This window comes from Chenopodium quinoa, unplaced genomic scaffold (genome assembly GCF_001683475.1).
Source record: "Chenopodium quinoa cultivar QQ74 unplaced genomic scaffold, ASM168347v1, whole genome shotgun sequence".
Lineage (NCBI taxonomy): Eukaryota > Viridiplantae > Streptophyta > Magnoliopsida > Caryophyllales > Amaranthaceae > Chenopodium > Chenopodium quinoa.
The window spans coordinates 7,710,129-7,732,685 of NW_018742205.1; the positions used below are offsets into that span (position 1 = coordinate 7,710,129).

The window sequence follows — 22,557 nt, forward strand, 5'->3', positions numbered from 1 at the left end:
AAGATGATTAATTAGAATGGTGCATGACGCTATTGTTCTTACTACTTATTTGAGGGAAAACTGGGTTTCTATACATTCAAATGAAAGTTTTTTTTTTTTTTTAAAAAAAAATTTTTTTTTTAAAGGATTCATATGCAAGTTTATTAAATGTAATAGGGTATAAATTATGGTTTTAGATTTGAATGCATGTTTGAGAAGCATTTTGTTTGGTTTTAAGGTTTTACTCGAATTGATTTAATGTGAACTTCAAAAAAAATTATTTTCTCAACAAATTAACTTGAGTTCAAGTGTTAATCCAATTAAGTTACTTGAATTATCTCTCACTCTCATCTATCATTTTTTATAAGTGGGTTCAATACATTACAAAAATTATATTTTGATTATTCATAAATTAACAAATTACGTGAAACTATACATTTATTATTGATACAAAGTAGATGTTAGATTACTCATAATTTTTATGCTGTCTTTTTTATCATATTACTCAAATTTAAATAATTCAACAACATCTCTTACTTGTTCAGTTCTAACATGTCTCCTCCCTGAACGTTGTTGTCTTTGAATAACCTAAGTCTGAGCATCTCTTCTCTGACGAGGAGGAGAAGGTATATTCTCTTATTGTATGTCATCTGCTCCTCCATCATCGTCTACATTCACACACACAGATTGTTAGTTGTTAATATTGAACCCCCATTAAAATATTTTTTTCTAGTTTATACATTATATTACCTCGATGGTTTCCAGAAGCATCATCACTTCCTTGTTCAGTTTGTTGTTGATCTTCCCCACCCTCACGATCTTGACCAGAAGAAGATATATTACCTCCTTGTTGTCTCTTTTGTCTCTTACCACGTTGTTGTCTCCCCTCAACTTGAATCGTTTAGTTTATATCGCTGATTTGGCAATCGTTGAAATTGGTAGAAAGACCCAATGTCTTGCAATAAAGTATTGCAGACCTGTACTTGAGACTCATGTTGATGGATATACGCATTATTAAATTGTTGCAGGGAATGTAGTCTAATCCCCCTATTCTCTTCCATACAAAAATTATATTTTGATTATTCATAAATTAACAAATTACATGAAACTATATATTTATTATTGATACAAAGTAGATATTAGATTACTCATAATTTTTATGCTGTCTTTTTTATCATATTATTCCTTGTTCAGTTTGCTGTTGATCTTCCCCACCCTCACGATCTTGACCAGAAGAAGATCTATTACCTCCTTGTTGTCTCTTCTGTCTCTTACCACGTCGTTGTCTCCCCTCAACTTGAATCGTATTTAGTCTATGTCGCTGATTTGGCAATCGTTGAATTCGGTAGAAAGACCGAATGTCTTGCAATAAAGTATTGCAGACCTGTACTTGAGACTCATGTTGATGGCTATACGCATTATTAAATTGTTGCAGGGAATGTAGTCTGATCCCCCTATTCTCTTCCATACAAAAATTATATTTTGATTATTCATAAATTAACAAATTACATGAAACTATATATTTATTATTGATACAAAGTAGATATTAGATTACTCATAATTTTTATGCTGTCTTTTTTATCATATTATTCAATCATTAGGATCAGTAATGTTGTCATTGAATTATAGCTTTCGGTCATTCATTGAAATTGCAAGGTACTAATATTTACGGTTATTTCACAATATGTCGAAGTTTTCAATTTTTCACCATATATCATTGAGTTTTCATAAATATGCACCAAGTACCCTTAATGACTATTGAACGTTAGCTTTGTTAGTAATTCATTATGCCCCAAAACCAAACTATGCCTAGATGCCAGATCCATGCATAACTCAAATGATTAATAAAACATAAATTATTCTCAAGCTCCGTAATTAACTGAACCATATATTGTAATAATACACTTGGCCACTAAAATATTGTCCAATTTTTAAATTATTGTCCACTTATAAAGCATATATTACCATTTAAAACAAACAACGTTGTCATTTGTACTACTTCCTCCGTTTTTATTTAGTTGACACGTTTATTTTAGGCACACATATTAAGGAGAGGAGAGAGTGTGAGAAAGAATGGTAAAGCAAGCGGGGAAATTAATAAATGTAAGGTATAAAACTTACCCAAAAATGAAACGTGTTAATTAAAAATAAATACACTTCCTGAAGAGGAATACGTGTAAACTAAAAAAAGCGGAGGTAAGTATAATTTTCGGTCATTCAATCAACAACAAAAGGTAAACCAAAGTTGTTTATGCTTCAAAATATAAATAAAGAAGGTGTTTTAATTTTTTAGCATCGTTTAAGGGTATAGTTCAAACGAAATTATTAAACAATTTTGGAATAATGAGAAGCTTCACATAACGAATAACAATATAATTATGCTGCTAAAGAATATGATTTATATCAACAAATGGAATACTCTATCCTACACGAATTAAATGTAACAAAATTCATCAAATTTCTTAATTATATTGTCAATTACACTCCAAAATAGTGTTCTTTGAACAACATCTTACCAATCAGATGATAGTCTTATTTATCTTTACCCTTGTAATATTGTCAATTTTTATTCCATTGTCACTATATAACACATATATATTGTCATTTAAAGCAAACTAAGTGATCATTTAAATTATAACTATAACTTAATAAAGGAATTATTTTAGGAGGATTTACTTCAAAATAGAGGGAGAACTATTTCTTTAATCTGTTTAGCAGGTTAACTAAGAAGTGAGACTAATTAGAGAAGCAACCTATAATACACCAAGAAGAGGGTGCTTGATATCAGGAAATCGAGGGCGGGATTGAGAGTTTTAATCCCAAATGGTATCAAAACACTCATATTAGTACACGGGATTATGAATTTAGAGGTGGATTGGGAATGAGAATCCAACAAAATTATTACCTAGGGGTATGTAATAAAGGTTGGAATAAAATAAGTGGCAAGTTAACAAATATGCCATTAATGAAAAAAAAGAGTGGAAAATATACGTGGGTATTTTTGTAATTGCATGATTTATTCTCAATCTATTTCAAATTCTATTTCCAATTTATGTCAAACAATGGTGTACTGTGCACCCGGGTATATATAACAATCTATCGGATATATGAGGTTATTGTAGTTAAATTTGTAAAATTATTGGCAAAACCGCTATTTTTCAACTAGCGGGTTACCCTAAAGCCACTAATTCAAGTTGTGGTTTTGCTGATAAACAATACTTTGTAATAAAAATACATTTATTTACAACCGTACCATTTAAGAAATATACTCTATAATTTGTTTCTCGTGTTAGAAACTTGGAATTTTCGAGGATTTATAATTTATACAAGTACGTCATAATCCCTTAAGTGATGTCAAAATACAATCATTAGCGTACTAGGAAGCTTCTATATACCCTGACTCCATAGAGTTATACTAGTATATAGTCTCGTTTTTATTTTTCCCTCCAAAATTTTTTGGCCAGTTTTATTCATCTTCCTTTTCATTCCCCAAATTCAAAGATGAACTGGGAACAATCATTTTATCTTTTCTAAATTCATTTGTAATCATTTTTTTTTATTCAACACAATTTCTCTATTTTTCTTACTCAAATTCCTTGCTTTTATTGATTATAGTTTTACTATCACAAACATTTTTTTTTCTTCAATAATTTTTAAGATTAGGGTATTCTGTAATTCAATAATCAAATGAATTCCAACAACAAGAGAATCAATTTCAGAGGCAATGTCAATTTTTCAAGCAAAAAGAAGAAGATTTCTGCTGTTTGGATTGACCTAATTCAATTAGGTCACAAAATTGATGACAGTATTTCTGGGGGTTTTGAGTCTATTTGATTCTTTGGTTAAGAAATTGTACCTTTTTAATGGCGTTTTTTCTTCTTCTACTTGTAATTGTAGCAATAATGATAAATTTTGTATTGTTAACCAATTTAGGGATAGATTGATTGTTAAGGATAATAAAATAATGGAGCAAAAAGAATTTTCTTTATTAGTTTTAAGGCTTCTTTGAATGGAGTGTTTGTTAATGGTGTTAAGATTAATGAGGGTATGGCTGTGGAGTTGTGTGTTGGGGATGAGGTTATGCTTGTTTGTGGAGACACAAATGGTGTTTGTGGTGGGTTGAATTTTTGGATTGGGTTTATGGTTCGGAGGGTTGTTTTCCAAGAGGAGCTCGTGACCCTTGTTGCCGGGTAAGGTGAACAAGAGGGTTTTTGCCACCTTGAGAGTGAGAGATTTGAAGTCCTTGAGTTTGGGGTGTGATGAAGTTGTCAGACGAGCAAAGTCTCTTTCGGCTTGTTGCAATCAAATTTTACATAGTGATGATCCTGTATCTCATATTAGACGATGTATAGAAACTATAGATTCCTGCTCTTCAGTTGGCAGGTCATTTGATTGCGTCATTGAGGGAAATAGATTTAAAGGCATTGAGCCAAACAATAATATCAAAACTATGACGAGGAGATTTGAGACTCTTGGTGTGAAGGACATAAGAGATTTGAGGGATACAGTAAGTAATACTACAGTTTTGAGTGAAAAGATAGTATCGTCGATGTTAAAAGCTCACACTTCAGATCCAAACGGGTGTACTGGTAACACTGCTAATTCTTCAGAACCTATCTGCATAAATGGGAGAAATTCTCCTCTTTGTGAAGCTATGAGTAAGACTGAATGCCAGGAGAAGATTCCTTCACCACCCGGGAAGAATTTTTACTTAAATGACCTTAATTGCGTGCATCTAGACAAAATAAAGTTGTTTCCTTACCAGAAATCCTGCACCCTGTTGATAGCATACTGAGAATGTTTATTGCAACCTTTACAAGTGATATTGAATGGTAAAGTGTCTTGTTCTTCTTTTTCTGTGGAGCTAGTCTTCTCTCTTTGTCATATCTGTATATTGTGATTTACTAATTACTAGTCTAATATTACATTAATGGCACATCTGCCAGTTACAGTGGCATGCCATAATACTGAGAGATGCTGGAGCGGGGACCCCAGTAAGAGATCTTGTGCGCCTTACCCTAACTTCCCCAATCTAGTTGTAGTGTGAGTTGACCTCCCTCAATATTTTTTTCCTAATAACTATTACGAGAATATTTGTTAATAGCCTGAAGTGCTTGCTTGATGTTGTACACCTGTCAACATACTGTATTGGCTCTTTGTTGTGATAGTTACCCTCCTTTTCCTGAAGTAATAGCCTTTGGTAAGGATCGGAAGAATCGGGGCGTTGGTTGTCATCATCCAAAGTTGCTGGTTTTGCAAAGAGAGGATAGTATGCGTGTCATAATTACGTCTGCCAATCTGGTTGCTAAGCAGGTAATCACTAAGTTTATGTATAATTTTGTTTTCCTTCTAGAAGCCATTGCATATTAAACAACCCCTTGGGATTTCACTTCATAATCAAATAGTATACACTGGTTAAGACTAACTAACTTCAAGACTTTTTTCATTTCAGCAGGAAACAACACTAAGATAATTATAACAAGATCAAAGAGCTTATTTCATTGTATAATTATGTTCACCAATTCTGCTGATGTCCTACCTAGCACTTGAAGTCTATAAGTTCTATGTTAATATCAGTCTACTCAGGACAGCTTTTCAGATTTTAGACACCTGCAGCCTGCACACACCACTATGCAAGAAACTTCAATTGTTGTGCAAAAAGCTGGTTCCAATTTAAATTGTAAAGCAATTGATGATTACAGATTGAATTCTGCTACCCTGTCAGCTCGTTCTTTTGTAATTCTTTGTCAGTTTTTCCTCACTGGTTACAAGACGTATTAACAATTTCTATTCCTTCCCCTTTTCCAATACTCCAATTTTCCACCAACATTATTAGTCGACAAAATATTAGGAAACTTCCTTACAAAAAAAAAAAAAATTAGGAAACTCTCTTGACACCTAATCCAAATTTATGATATGATATAGATCGAAGATAATTTGAGTATTTATAGAGAAAAAAAAAAAGAGGAGGAAAAGTAATCAAGATAATTTTATTCCTCCAAAAACAATTGCTACCCCACACAATTTTGAGATGGATCGGTTTTGAGCAACATCAATCTAAACAAAGTAATAAAAAGAGGTGTATTTGCAAAAAGTCAAAACTAAATAAAGTCAAAGCATATATTAGTGGACGTAAATGTCAAACAAATACATTACATTTAAATATAATAGTATTATAAAGTCAACTCCAGTGCTAATTGACCCTTTATTTTTATAATTATAGGAGCTAATTGATGTAATGTAAAATAACTTTGAGCTTTTGGCAGAATTGATTGGCCTTATTGGAGAAGATGGCCAAACCATCATATATTAGTGGAGTAAGAGTAATAAATTTAATTTGGATACCATACTTTTACAAAGCAGGGTTAGCAGAACCATCTCATTTTGATGACTTAAACTTAACCATTGTGTATGTGGGACCCTGTCTTTTTGTCTTCTGCTCACAACGTAACTAATCTTTTTCCATTGAATTAAGAACAGTTTAACTACTCCTTAATGGACACTTATAAATGTTATAATTGCTACTGTAATGCAGTGCTCATAATAAAGGTGTAGAGATTTTATTTTTTTTTTCTATTTCTTTTCATGTAGCTCACTAGCTCTAGATAGTTAGTAAGAAAAAAAAAATCAAAGTATTCTAGTATGATATATACCCATAACCGTACTTTCTTTAGATAGTTCAAAAAAGACTTTGATATTTACCACGTATACACTAATGAGTGCTCTTTACCATATATTGTCGATTAGGGGTGGGACTTTTCAAACCGAACCGTGAAACCGCCCGTTACCGAACCGAACCATCACGGACCGATCCGTTTATAAACCGATAAATGTAAACCGAAAACCGAACTGAACCGTTCAATATCAAACCGAAACCGAATTGAACCGCTCAATGTCAACCCGTTACGGACCGTAAACCGATAACAAACCAAACTGCGCAAATCCGAACCGAAACGAAACCGAACCGAATGGTTTATAAACCCGTTAATGACCCGAACCGTTTATAAACCAAAACCGTTTAAACCGAAAAAAAAACCGTTTAAACCGAACCATTTGTAACCCGCTAACCGTTTAAACCGACCCGTTTATGAACCGAAACCGTTTAAACCGCACGTATAAACCGAACCGTTATAATCCGCTAACCGTCTAAACAGAACTGCCATAACCCGTTAAACCGTTAAAATCGAACTGTTTTCGAATCGCAACCTGTTTAAACTTATCCAATTACAAACTGCTTAATTCAAATTGAATTATTTACAACCTAAATGGCTAAATAGTAAATACAATTAAATAATTAATGTTAATAAATGTAGATCTAATCAAACGGCTTAGGTTTATACAAAGGTTTATATCACCTAGATCTAGGCCAACGACATTATTAATATCGTTTTAGATTACTTATTTATTTTAATTACAAGATATATCATTTGTATCTTTTCATTCCAGTAATAAAGTCCACCCAAATTTTCTTCATTGTTCCTTGATATTCATGATCATCCAATAAGATAACATAAGATTGGAGATAAATAACATTAAAATTAGAGTAATATCAACAAGCAATTAAAAAAAGTCACCATTTTCATTGATTAAAATTCACAATACATATACCAATACATAATGAAACTACTATCACTACTACCCAGATTAGATTTCAGATTTATCAACTGAAACATCATCAAGTTTAGGGTTGCAAAAAATGATACATGATAAGATGAAGGGAGGAGTGAGAATGTGAGTGATTTGGGAGCAGAATCTTGAAGCAGAATCTTGAAGCAGCAGCCCAGCACCCAAGAGCAGAGGAAATAGCAGCAACAAGCAGGAACCAGCACACGCAATAACAGATCAGCAACTTATCCGAAGCAAGGAATAATATAAGCAGAAGGGACTCAACAGGAACTTATTTTTGTTTTTCAAAATTGCTCTCAGATTTACGTTTATCGTATCATCACTGAGCAATGGTTGTTTTAACTTAAAACTTGAAAAATGCTGCCAGCAAGTACATATACATTGAAGTCTCAACATAAATGACAAGGGCAACGATGATTCAAGAAAAATTAAAACAGCAAGCATAAGAAACAGCAGCAACAAAACTTATCATAAATTCATAACACAAAAGGCAGCAACACAGCACCTCAAGCTGGCAGGAGGCAGGAACCAGCTCATGCAGGCAACAATATAGGCAATAACAACTCAGCAGAGAAAACAACCAAAAGGAAAAAGCACTACCAGCAGGCAGCAGCTCATAACAAGTTCAAGCAACTTCAAAATTATAGCTTTTGTTTTTTAAAATTGCTCTCAGATTTGCACTAGTCAATGTTTCAAAATTCAGAATTATACAACAAACGTGATTACAACATATATCCTAACAGAATATAGAAAGTTATATACGATACAGTCACATATGTGTACATTTTAAGTACTAACTTTAAGCCAATCATATACAATGCTTGTATTCCAACAATATGGGTTAAAAATATAAAGCTAAAATCCCAATAAATAAACAATGCATGTATTCCACAATAATAATCACATAATCTGAACAACCCATCATCATTACTTTTAAATCGAGCATAATAAACAACAAAACAGCACAAATCTACCATTTTCCCGTAAAAAACAAAAATACAATCAACAACAGATTTTACTCATTTTAGGCATATTTCGACTATATTCAAGCAAGAACAACAACAATAATCAAATACAAAAACAGAAAAACTGTATTAAAAAAAACAAAAAGGAAAAAGTAATTACCTTTGACGGCTTGAAGGAGATTTGAAGATGGAGAACTACCTGAACTGGAGATCAAAAGAAAAAATCAAGAATGTAGATTATCAGAACTTGAAATAAAAAAAAAACCGAAACGAAAACGAAAAAAATCGAATAAATTAACAAAAAAATTACCTTAGGGTTTGACGGCTTGAAGGAGAGGAAGATTTGAAATCAGAAATCAGAAATCAGAACTTAGATCCAAAACAAAAATGAAACGAAAACAAAAACCCTAAATAAACAAACCGAAACAAAAACGAAAAAAATCAAAACGAAAACAACAAAAATTAACAAAAAAACGAGAATGTAAAGCGAGAAATCAGAAATGTAGATCCAAAACACAAATGAAACGAAAACAAAAACCCTAAATAAACAAACCGGAACAAAAACGAAAAAAATCAAAACGAAAACACAAAAATTAACAAAAAAACGAGAATGTAAAGCTAGAAATCAGAAATGTAGATCCAAAACACAAATGAAACGAAATTGAGCTTGAGATTCTTGAGAATTTCAGAACGAAAGAGTGAGAAACTGAGAAGTTAGAGAGAGAAACTATGACAGATTGTGAGATTGAGAGAGAAACGGCTGAATGAGTGAATGAGAATGGCTGAGAGAGTGAGAGTGGGTTTTTTTTCTAGGTTTAGGTTTTACTTCAGTTGATCTAACCGTCCATATTCAATCTCAACATCTAAGTTAGATCTAACCGTTCATTTTTTTTTTTTTTTTGTAGATTCTAGAATATTCATCTAGATCTAACGGTCTAGATTTTCTTTGTGCTTTTCTAGGTCTTTTTGACCGTTTTTTTAATTATTTATTATTATTATTATTATTGTTAGTATAATTATTTGTTAATATTATTATTATTACTAGTTTACTACTACTATTATTATAATATTATTAAGTGATTCAATCCATAAGGAAATCATGGGATATGATCATCATTAAGTGTGTTGTACTAGGTGTCGATTCAATCCGTAGGGACATTGGCATTGATGTATGAGATGTGGCTTAGTTGATAGAAGTGGAGAAAGATTTTAAAAGTATACACTCTAAATGGGGGAGGATTGTTAGTAATTTAAAGTGTATGTGGGGAAGCCCTCTCCAAGGGGTGTCGCGCCAGCGATGGCTGGGGAGAGTCCTCTCCCAGCCCGCGACCAGCCTTCTCCAGAATTTAGAGGGTGAATTGAATTTCACCCTATCCGCGCCCGCAGCGTGGACCGCTGCGCCCGTGGCTCTTCGGCAGTTTGCGGTTTCTTTCGTTCTTTTTATTGTAAAATTGAAACGAAGAAAGAGATGATTTCAGTTTTTCTCTCCTCCCCAAAGTTATTCTCTTCACACTTTATTTGAAGAAACTTGCAATCTCTTCATCTAAATCTCTTTCAATTAAGTTTTCCTTTGAGAATTTAATCATCTTACTACAAATCTTAGTGCAAAAATAGTAGTGTCGTCTACTATATCTCAAAGTGGCTTTTACGGTTCACCCCAAGCACCGTTGTGGGAGAAATAATCACTTTAGGAAAGTGTTTACACGCCTTAGACGAGTATCAAGCATTGGAGACTTACGTGGTCGCATCTATTCTCGTGTTCTTGTTGTTTTTCGTTGGCTTGGAGTAATGCAAGTTATTTTCTTTCACACTTGTAGTTTAGTTCGTGATTTTTCTGTAATTTACTTTAATTAAAATTGTTAGTGCTTGGTTTGTATATTAATATTCGTAATTAAACATTGTTTTTTAGGTTTTGTTCACACAAATTTGTAGTACTAGAAGTTTTGTACTAAGAGAAAACCACATTTTTCCTAAATACCACATCTATTTGGTTGAGATTAACACTTTGACCCGATGCTCTTGCATAGACTTCGTATATTATAAGTAGAATAGTGATGGTTGTATATTTTTGGCTTCATTACTTGTTCCATGTTTTGTTTCATTATCCTAGTTGTTTAGACATTGACCCAAGAGTTAGGGGTGAGCAAACTTTGTTTATTTAATTACATGGATCTACTAAAACTATAAACCTTACTGATATAACTATGAGTCTATGAACATGCATATTATGATGGAGTTTGTGATCGGTGATACGAAGTACCCCGTATTTACTCAAAAATAAAATTTATAGCCTAAAAACCTATACACCGGATTTGTTTCCGTTCAATATTAATGTACATATATATATTAGATTTTTTTTTTTTTTTTTGACAATAAGAAAAAGGATTTCATTAATGAAAAATAGTCAAACGGCACTTACAAATCTTAGAAAAATTAGAATTCCAATGCAAGTACAAATCACCTTAGAAATAGATACATCGCAGATTCGATCAACAATCGCCTTAATTAAAAAACTTCATCCGAAGCAATACAATCTGTGAGTTAGCACTAATTCGGCTTGAGATCCACTAATGAATAGTTGTTTGAGTGAAAATACTCATATGGTTTTCTAGATATTTCCGAAGATTACGAAGCCCTAAATATTCAAACTTCGGGAGACAAACCAAAAAAGAAATTAACCCTCATATCATAACTACCATCTCAAAGATGGGATCCATTTATTGAAAGTAAATTAAAAAGTTTTTTGGGGCTTACCACCGATCAAACATCGATGGAAGCCCCTACAAAGATTCACAAAAGAGATCCAAAGAAAAGAGATGAAAGAAAAAAAAAAAGAAAAAAGGAGAAGAGTGAAGGAAAACCTTCAAAAAAAACTAGAAAAAATCTAGCAATGGAGGCTAGAAAAACTCTCCCAAGGGAGAAATCCTAGAGGGAACCAAAAAAACCCTTCCAAGAAAAAACCCTAGAGGAAACCTAATGTACATATATATTTTAGGGCTAACTATTATGAGTAATGATAAATTTTACATTGCATTTCTAAATTGATAACACATACTTATATTAGGTTACGGATCGAGTATAACTATGATAAATTAGAAGCGCGTGCATTATTTGTTTTTATCAATGTCTAGTTAGGGTTAAATTCTTTTTTTTATTTTTTAATTTTTTTTAATATCAATTTCTAAAATTTTAGCAAAGTTTGTTATACATGAACCATTTTTGAACCTTTGCTTAGACCTATCATCCTATGTTTTGGTCATTGACTTTTCTCATAATAGGGAGAGTATGAAATACAGTATTTCATAGATTCAGTCCAATCAGATAAAAAAGCATAGACCATATTAAGTCAATCTCGTAAAAATTACGTACATGAACACCGAACACATGCAAATCCCCCTAACTTTCGTTGGACTCATAAATCATTTATTCAAAAAGCTGTCCTAAATCTCTTAATTAAGCTAATCCACCTCTTTATATATCTAGCTATAAAATCAAACTTATGCTTACATAATTCATTATTTCTCAATAGTCAAGATTTACACTAATTAAAACTCATTATGGATGAATAATGAGTATATTTAATTCCTTCTAGACTGTCGATACAATTTCAAATATTTATTTATCTGCCTTTAATAAAGATGGTTCTACGAGTAGTATTTATATTCATCTACATAGTATTTCATATAAAAAATGTTGAAAAGTTTTTAAACAAGTATATGCCGTTTAGTGTGAATATATATTTCATATCCAAATAAATATATATCTATATACTTTATCCTTTGTTAAGTTTTAACGGCCCTTAATATCTAATTAAGCATTTTTCTTATAAAATAAACAGAATTTTGTGTGAAAAAAAGCTGAGAATTGATTAAAGATGAGTTTTTATCCTTAGCTGAAAGATCATATCTTCCACTTTACTCATCTTCATTACCACTCTACTAGACAAAATGCCATGCCAAAAAGGGAAATAATAAGTAAATTACATAGGAAATGCCACGTGGCGCCATTGTCTTTAACATGTCATAACCTTGTTAGACAAAGCTGGCCACTACTAATGCATTAACCTCAACATTCTCCATGTTTTATACGAGTACAAATTTTGACTTGACTTTTTTATTTTATTTTATTTTATTTTTCTTTTCCTAAAGTTTACTAGTGATCTTTTGTCCCAGGTGTTTTTTCATTTACCAAAATCAAATCATATAACCCAAGAAACTATTTGCTGATCCAAAACCTTCATATTTTGTCTCAATCAATTTGATGGACAAGTCTTTCATCACTTGTCAAAATATTTAATACTTATGTATACTAAGCTAATATATGAGCTATCAACTTGTTTCGTATTAATAGATATTACTACTCTATATATGTAAATGCATGGTATAATTAATGTTTTCTTCGTTGTCAATTAGATTTGGAATATATACTTGGATCGTGCACTTGGACTTATTCTCACCTATTGATTAATTATTCTAAATTAATTGTAAACTTGTAACTGTCTATAATGTTTTCTTTTGTGATCACATGTAAATTTTGAAAATAAAGTGAATAAATTTTTATTTGAATCATGATTATTCGATCTTTCTTATATCATAGCTTGATTTGGCAAAATGTTTTTTTAATTGGACCTATTTTGTTATCAACTTTCAAAAAGAACTTTGTGACTTTAAGTAAATTAAAAGGTTATTTAAATAAGATAATTCACTATACATGCAACTAAAAGATGAATATATGGGGAAGAAACATGATGAGATGATTGTATTACAGTACATGAGTGATATGATACTGTTCAATTTCTAAATAATTAGTGATAAGTTCCTTTTCTAAATGTGTCTAGCAACTCGATTATAATACTAGAATGGCTAACGTACGCGATGCGCGCAGAGGGGGACCTTCTACCGGGGTCATTTGGGGTTTGGCCCCCAGTAATTTATTGTAATTAATTAGTTAATAAACTTAAATAAACTTATTTAACTCATAACATAGTAATTAGCTAGTTTTGAGCGAGAGGTAAAAGATTCAAATCCCGGCCCCTCTAATATTTTTGGCCAAGATCCGCCACTGAATTCTCGCGTCATAATTAGTTATATTTGACGAGCTTTTTCAGTTATTGATTATGTTTATTAGTCATAATTAGTCATATTTAGAGAGCTTTTTCGCAATTAAAACTATCATTACAAAAAACTAGTTTTGCCAAACATGACCGTAGTTAACGACAGTAGAGTAGTAGAGCACGCATCAAAGGCACCTCCCCCACATCCGAATTGCTTTATCTTTTATATTCGTTATAACCAACTTTAAATGTCAACGCCCACCAACATTATAAACCAATAAAATAATATCCTTATATTCAAATAACTCATAACCCACTATCTAAAAGTCAACTCTTCTCTCCCCCTTTTTTTTGATTCCCCCCAAACTCCACATATCATAACTTAACATAACTCCCCCCTTCTCTCAATTTCCTCTCTCTCAACCTTCTTCTCACACACTCCATCAAAATGAATACCACCAAAATTCTTCTTCTGTAAATCCATCCTTTCTTGATTATTATTATTGTGATTCATCTTTTGGATAATTTGAATCAATTAAAAAAATGGGCAACGCGGCCGGGAAGCTAACCCCGTGTCTATGTCCGGCGAGCGGCGGCGGAGATATCTCTCAACGGCACGACATCGCTATCATCCTCAGCAACCCGCTTCACGACGAAGGCTTAGGCCATTCCTTTTGTTACATCCCACCACCACCTGATCACCACCACCAATTTTTCAGCGGAAGCCTTACCACCACCGCAGCAATATCATCTCCGGCAGCAATATTCAAAAATCTTTCCGGCGCTTCGTTAAGCGCCAACACTTCAACACCACTATCAACTACTCTGCTGTTAGATGACTACCCATCAACTATGGATCGTGCTTCTTCTTTTGAGAGTTCGTCTTCTTTTGCTTCGGTTCCTTTGCAGCCTATTCCTCGGAACCTCATCAATTCCGGCCCACTTCCTTTGAGTCGGTACTCGGGTTCGGGTTCCGGATTAATCGAACGAGGGTTCTTATCGGGTCCGATCGAAAGAGGGGTTCTCTCTGGTCCAATTGATCAGCAAAAGTGTAATCCAAAATTGGAGAAGATTAAGTCTAAGTATGAGTTTAACAAGTGGGGTTCAATCAAAGGGATTAAAGATTCAATCTTGAGCACTATTTGGGGAAATGGTAAAGAAAATCATAAAACAGGGTATGATTCCATTAAAGAATTGGAAAGCTACAATAATTTAGATAGTGTTGGGAAAAATAGTAACGTAACGAATTTTAGTTGTAGAATGAGCTTAGAAGAAGAAAACGAGGTTGAAAGTTTGAATGGAAATGGAGGCATTGGAATGGAGTCTGAGAATGTTCAATGGGCGCAGGGGAAAGCAGGGGAAGACAGAGTTCATATTGTTGTTTCTGAAAATTATGGTTGGGTTTTTGTAGGGATCTATGATGGTTTTAATGGTCCTGATGCTCCTGATTTCTTACTTTCTAATCTTTCTTCTGCTGTCAATAAAGAGCTTCAGGGTTTGCTCTATCATGATTGTAGATCGGAATCGGAATTGGAATCGGTTTCTGCCTCTAATCAATCTACTATATCTAAGGATTCCGAGGAGGAAGTCAACGATTGCTCTAGAAGAATGAGTGGGTTGGATTGTTGCTCGTCTATTGATCAAGATGAAGAGGTCAATAGTAATGTTGATATAAGTATGAAGAAAAAACTAAGGAATAAGAATAGTTTTGCTACTAATAATAGTATTGGTAGGCAAATATTGGAGATAGATGAAAAGGTAAAGGAAAAGCTTAAGCAAATGTCGAGTAAAATCAAGCATTCGGATGTACTAAAGGCGCTTTCGAATGCCTTAAGGAAGACGGAGGAAGCGTATTTGGATATTGCTGATAAGATGGTGAAGGAAAACCCTGAGCTTTCTTTGATGGGTTCCTGTGTTTTGGCTATGTTGATGATGGGAGAAGATATTTACTTGATGAATGTTGGTGATAGTAGAGCTGTTTTAGGCCAAAAACCAGCTTCTGAGACCGAGTTTTCAGAAGAGTTTCCTCACATATCTTCCCTTCAATTGACAGTGGATCACAACACCTATGTCAAAGAGGTATTCCCAATACTTGCATAGATCATTCTAGCATTATGGGTAGTGTTCTGTTATGTTATGTCCTCAATACATACGCAATTAGTAGTCACGTTGATAGTGTATTGACATGTACGTTCTTGACTTGGATTGCTGCAGGAAGTTCAAAGAATTAGAAGAGGACACCTAGATGATCCATTCGCGGTGGTAAATAACCGTGTGAAAGGATCCTTGAAGGTCACTCGTGCATTTGGTGCAGGATTTCTCAAACAGGTACCAAACAAAATGCTTAGATACATTCATATAGCTTATAAAAGTTTTTTTCCCTGTTAAATAAGATAGGAGGATTATGGATTTCATTTATTCAGCAGAACATATAATTCCTAGGATTAATTTGTTAATAATTGATGTTTTTACAGCCAAAATGGAATGATGCTTTACTAGAAATGTTCAGAATTGACTACATTGGTAGCTCACCTTATCTAACATGTTCACCATCACTTCACCACCACAAAGTAAGTCCAAGGGACAGGTTCTTGATCCTATCCTCTGATGGACTTTACCAATATTTCACCAACGAAGAAGCCGTGTCTGAAGTCGAGCTTTTCATGGCATCCACACCTGAGGGAGATCCCGCTCAACATCTCATAGAAGAAGTCTTGTTTCGAGCTGCTAAAAAAGCCGGTATGTTACACAATGTAATGTGTATTTTTTATGCTTAAAGAGGACTGAAGTCAGGTCGAGTTGAGTTAGTAACAACAACTAAAAGAATTGTAATATGTTTTTGCAGGAATGGATTTCTATGACTTGATAGAAATTCCACAGGGCGAAAGACGAAGGTACCATGATGATGTGTCCCTTATTGTCATATCATTAGAAGGAAAAATATGGCGTTCACCCATGTAAATAGAAACAACTACTCCATAATTAAGCACATATATATATAATTCATACAAGCTAAGAGATTGCAATTAGATAGATTCTACCAATTTTGTTATAAAACTCCCCCCCCCCCCCCACCCGAAAAAAAAAAAAAGGGTTTTGGTTGTGTTGAACTACTACAGTACTTCCCTATGTTTGGTATAAATTGTCACATCTACAGTATAATTTATAACACTGATGTGACAACCAATATTCGGATGAAGATTGTACTCGTAAAATACTATAGTTGAAACTTCATCAAGATAGCTCCGGCGAGCTTTTCTTTTGATTTAGATAGCATGCATCATGGTTAGAGTGTAGGAGTATATGTTGTAAAAAAAACAAAAATACTTTACTATGGAGTACTTGACATTCTTTTATTGTGTTTTCTTTCGGTTCATATTGTGTACAAAATAATGAAATATGGTATTGTGGTGCATCATTGACTAAGATTGGTTGATTGTCAAAATGTCCAATAAACTAAGAATTGATAGTAGAAGAAAATCTGATTGGTAAAATCTTTGTTCATAGTACAATAATCCAATAAAGTGGCAAATTGTTGTAAAAGGTAATCCAATTGGCTAGAAAATAGGCTAATTAATAGAGTGAGTTAGTAAAGTCAAATCTAACAATAATTAAGACTACCAAATATTTCTGCAGCTTTGTGATTTGTTAAATCTCTACTAACTAATGTTCTGTCAATCTACTGGAAGCTGCCAAACATTGCATGACACCATCTTAAAATAATAATTACAGTAAATAAATTAAACCAGAGTCTTCTTTTGACCTCCAATATTTTATTATTTTTTTTCAGGACAAACAGTTGTTATTCAAATTTTTTTGTTGAATCTGGCCAGATTATTCTTAGCCAGCTTCACGTGAATTGGTTATATAAGCTTTGCAAAATCATACAGAATCAAACCAAGATTAAACTATTCTCAATTGAAAAAAAAAAAAAAAAAAAAAAAAAAAGTGATATAGAGTACGGAGTAGTATTTTTAGAAATACTTCTTTGGTTTTATGTCTTTTATTTATATACTACGTATTAATTATCGTGTTTTACCGTAAAGACATATTACTCTTTGATAATCAATTGTGATTTTAATATAAGAAAATTTTGTTCATATATATAAGAGTAGGTGCATTTTATATACACTTTTGACATAGCATAACAACGTACAAAGTAAATACTATATTAATAATATGCTATGTCAATGGAATATTAAAAAAATATAGCTAAATTTTGAATAACCATACTTTGTCTTGAAGTTTAAGCTCCTACCATTTTGAATAAGTTGATTAAGTTTTGGATAATTCTCACTCAATCAGCCGGATTATATAAGACTTGTTCAAAATATACTACCTCCGTTTTTTATTAGTTGACACGTTTTGATTTTAACACTATTCACATATTTCACTTTGACCGTATTTTGTGCTTTATTCATAATGAAAAATATAGTCATGTAGTATTTTGTTAGATTCGTCCTAATACCTATTTTCAAAATATCAACTTTTTATAATTTTTGCTTATCGGTAATTTATGATATTAATGGTTGAGTTTGTGCATTGGCAAACGTGACTAAAGAAACGTGTCAACTAAAAAAACGGAAGAAGTATATATTTACAATTTACTGGTAATAAATATTTTGAAATAGTGTAATTGAGTACTTAACACTTTTTAAATAACATAAAATATCAACGGGGAAGGCACTAATTTAACCACAGAAGTCAACGGCTTTGAAGGCATGAATAAGAATACTTGAATAAGATAGTGTAGTGGCTAATTATACGTAGCTCATTTAGGCCAAGTAGTTTAGGTGTTGCCAAAGAATCAAATGTGCATGGGAGGGGTAGGAGATATTTTTCTGATTTGGCAAATACATGTTGGTTAGAAGTTGAGTTAAATGAACATAGTATAGTCTAGATCAGATTAAGTTCGGACTCGTTTGGAGTATTATGTGTAGGTGTCTAGGTGATGAATTATTTAGTACTAATTAATTTAATTATGATTTATGTATGTTTGGTCATATTTAATTATGTAGTGAAGTTAAATATTACCGTCAATAAATAAATCACAGTCATGTGTATTATTTTATCTTCGGCTTGACTTAGGATGATCAATTTCATGTCACATAATTTAATACTTCCACAGTTTGGATTCAAATTAGATAATTTCAATTAAAAGCCACTATGGTAGGTCATCTTTTGGTACACTACTATTTAGTTCGTATGTGATGTACGGTTTTAAACAAATACATTTTGAGATTTGTTTGTTATACAGAGAAAGAAAGTTTTCTACTCTGTAATTTTTTTTTATTTTTTATTTTTTTTATACATGATAAGTAATTTCTACGGTAGGATATTACTTGCGCAATACCAAAAGAAAAATCACAATGAACACTTTTGAACATTGAAATATTAACATAAAAAAATAAAAAATAAATAAAAAAGAACTCGGTAGGGACAAAGCTAGGATAGAACATATGAAAGGTTTATTAAATAAAAAAAAAAAAAAACAAAGGTAAGAGTTAATAATAATAATAATAATAATAATAATAATAATAATAATAATAATAATAATAATAATAATAATAATAATAATGACATCATCATAGCAAATTGGCGGGAAATTTTTTTATGTGAAAGTGACATGTGTACAATTTGAAGAAGGAATGATGTTAGCAATGTTTTGTTTTATTATTAGTTAATAGATTTTATTGGCTTCCTAGTGAAAAAAATATGCTCGTATGTACTACAAAGTATTTATTACCATGCAAAAGTCAAATAAACATTCAAAATGAGTAAAACCTAACTAATACAACTTTTTAGCTAGCTTGATTAACCAAAGATAATGTAAAGTGTACATATACATTTTGACTTCTAACATCCAACGACTTATTATACCAATTATCATTATAGACAAGTAATGCTAACAGCTAACTAAATCTGATCAATTCCAACAATTAATTCTATCAATTTGCCAAACAAATTATTCAACAACCAACAAATGACAAGCATCAATTTTTGCCAAACAACTAAACAAGCCATGCAATTATACTAGTACTCCAAAGAACACAGTGGGCTTTATAAGGGCTTTTTTTCCCTTGAATGAGCAATACTATGTTTAGTTTACCTTAGTTTATGTAACAACCTTATTATTTATTTTAGATCAGATGAGAAAAATAAGTTGAGGTCATACTTAATCGTTTTATTTATGACTTTTTATTGCTAAATATTTTTAATTCCGATCCATAATGAAACAAATTATGAAAAATTACATATGGAGCTACACATTAATAAAAATCTAATAAGAGCCATTTGATTTTTTTTTAGATTAGTGTACATATAAGGTCAAAATTTAGTCAAATCGATTAATTGAATCATATTAGATAAGATAAATAAGTTTAGATCAAATAAGAAAAGCTAAATTTAGAATAGATTAAAAAAACTAAAAAAAAATAAAAAAAAATAAAAAAAAAAAGTTCAACTAAACATTACCTAAATTTTAGGCCTTCTATTTCATCCATTGGGATTTTAATAAAAAAATTTAATAAGGTCATGACATAATTGAGGCTAGCCTAGTTTGTCAAAGGAATGCTAATTTTGTTGCCTACCACCTTATGAATTTTACTATGTGTTTTATTTACTTGATTAATACTTGAACTTACCTTGCCTTATCTGATCTTATTTAAATGTAATTGAACATATACTTAAGTTTTTCATAACTTATTATAAATTATTTTAGTTATAAAATGAACTTTGATTTGGATATCCCTTATCAACGTTATCAACAATTATTTGAACTTATTCTTCCAAAATTTAAAACTTATTAAAACTTATATGTTTTCTGAAATATGTATATTATAAATGAGGTTTTATAATAAAAATTATGTGATAAAATACAAATATAGATTAAATTAGTTACATTTACTCAGTACTCGTACGATTAAAATATATTATATTTCCAATCATTGTTGAACATCAAAACATATCATCCAATATCTAGTATTTAAAATTATTAATTTGCTTCGTTCAACTTCAATCTATGAATATAATTAATTCTTCTTAACAAAACATTGTAGATATGAGATGTGTCATTGGAGTAGTGGTTGAATTAAGGTTATCGGTTCGAACGTTAATGATAATCATTATTAGTTTTTAATGAATTACAGTAATTACATGACATGGGGGGGGGGGGGACACCCACCCACTTGATTTAAATAATGGAAAAAATTATGAAAATTTGATAATATATGTTGAAATTAACCTAATAACAATAAAATTAATGACATTTATCATTGTACATTGGTAGTTAAAACTTAAAAATGGTCAAATTTAGAATTTAATAGTGTAAAAAGTCAAAGTGATGCGTCTATTAAGAAAAAAGAGGTAGTATAGATTAGTAACTAGATTAGACTCGTGCGTTGCATGACTTAAATAATTTTATTATTGTGCATAAAAAATAGTTTTTATCATTTATGTAAAAGAGTGACAATTATTTTTTGTTTGAAAAATATAATATAAATGTAGATTAAAAAAATTAATAATTGACGACTCACTCAGAGAAATGAAGGGAAATTTTTTAACGTGATAATGACACGTAAAATAAATTAGAGGTTGATAATGTCAACAATGTTTTATTTTAGTAATTATTAATAGATAAACTTGTATAAATGATTCCACGATATTAAATGAATAGAGGTGAATGGGCTTAAGCTTGTATAAAATGATGGGATAAGTTACGCCAAGTGATCTTTTATGTAATTTATTTCATTCTCCAAGTGTTCTTAATAATTCTAAAGAGAAACTACGCATACAAAAGTTAACTAGAGAATCTTCTCTCTATTTATCCTTAATATTTTCTTAAAGTACACAATTATTTTCTCTCTATTTCTTAACCCGTTTTGTTTGAGTATTCTTTTTCCTTTTTTTTCTTTGTGCTTATATTATTCCTTTTTGGGACATCCCTTTTAGATTTCACCATTATTCAAATACATAGTAGTATAAATTCTCACTTGCACCACTTGCTCTACCTTTCTCCCCAATAACTCCATTTGTAAGAATTGTGTTTTAGGTGAAAACAATGTGAACCTGAGAAGTCCTTTGTCAGTGGGCTGAAGACGAGATCGGTTTGAGTGATGACTGGGCCGAAGGTTTCATGTACAACAAAGCACGTAAACTAGTCTCGGGGATTTTGCCGAAGAATGCCCATCCGATACCAAAGTCAATACACTTAATACGAGAGAAATATTAAATACTATGTAAGAGAATTGAATATATTCTTGAGGCTTGAATTGAATACCTTTACTTGGGTGAATTGAGGAGTACTTATACCTTGCTTGAATGGACAAATGGACCCTTAAGACATATATGGGCACTCAACTGATTTGGCATGTACTTTGACATTTGGAGGGTTGAACCCTTTGGCATTCGGCCATTTAATGACGGACCCAAATAAGTTATTTGGACCTAAACAAAGTATAACCCCATAGACAACACTTTTACTTCAATTCTTAAAAGAATGTTAAACTTTGTTATATATACCCAGGTGTACCGTACACCCAACTAACCAAAGTTAGTTTTTTATCTTCAATTGATGATTAAATGAAAAACAATCATCAAAATGAGAACAAAATACTCATGGGCGTACGGTACACCCGGGTATATATAACAATCTCTCAATCAAAACTAAGGGACCGAAGGTTAGAGACTTAAAAAAAGTCTATACAAAACCTTACATCACCTCATGGAGAATAATGAAGCAGGCTACAATATTATACAAGTATTTTTTTTTAAAAAAAAATAATAGTCGTTTTGTGTACGGATAGCCACACTATGTGATTGGACAAAGTAACCCCTATAGTGATCAAGTAACCCTTGTAATACCTACTGAATAACCTCTAACGCTGATAGTGTAACCTCTATAACAATAATGAAGTAACCCTTATAACACTGATC

General features: G+C 31.9%; 1 protein-coding gene across 1 annotated transcript; it reads left to right on the plus strand.

The window, feature by feature from the left end:
• Positions 1-13,849: 13,849 nt before the first annotated feature.
• Positions 13,850-16,988, plus strand: LOC110731632 (probable protein phosphatase 2C 4). Its single transcript, XM_021911506.1, has 4 exons — positions 13,850-15,702; positions 15,838-15,951; positions 16,098-16,362; positions 16,469-16,988. The coding sequence occupies exons 1-4, from the start codon at positions 14,167-14,169 to the stop codon at positions 16,582-16,584; spliced, it is 2,031 nt and encodes a 676-aa protein (XP_021767198.1). The 5' UTR covers positions 13,850-14,166; the 3' UTR covers positions 16,585-16,988.
• The last annotated feature ends 5,569 nt before the right edge of the window (positions 16,989-22,557 follow it).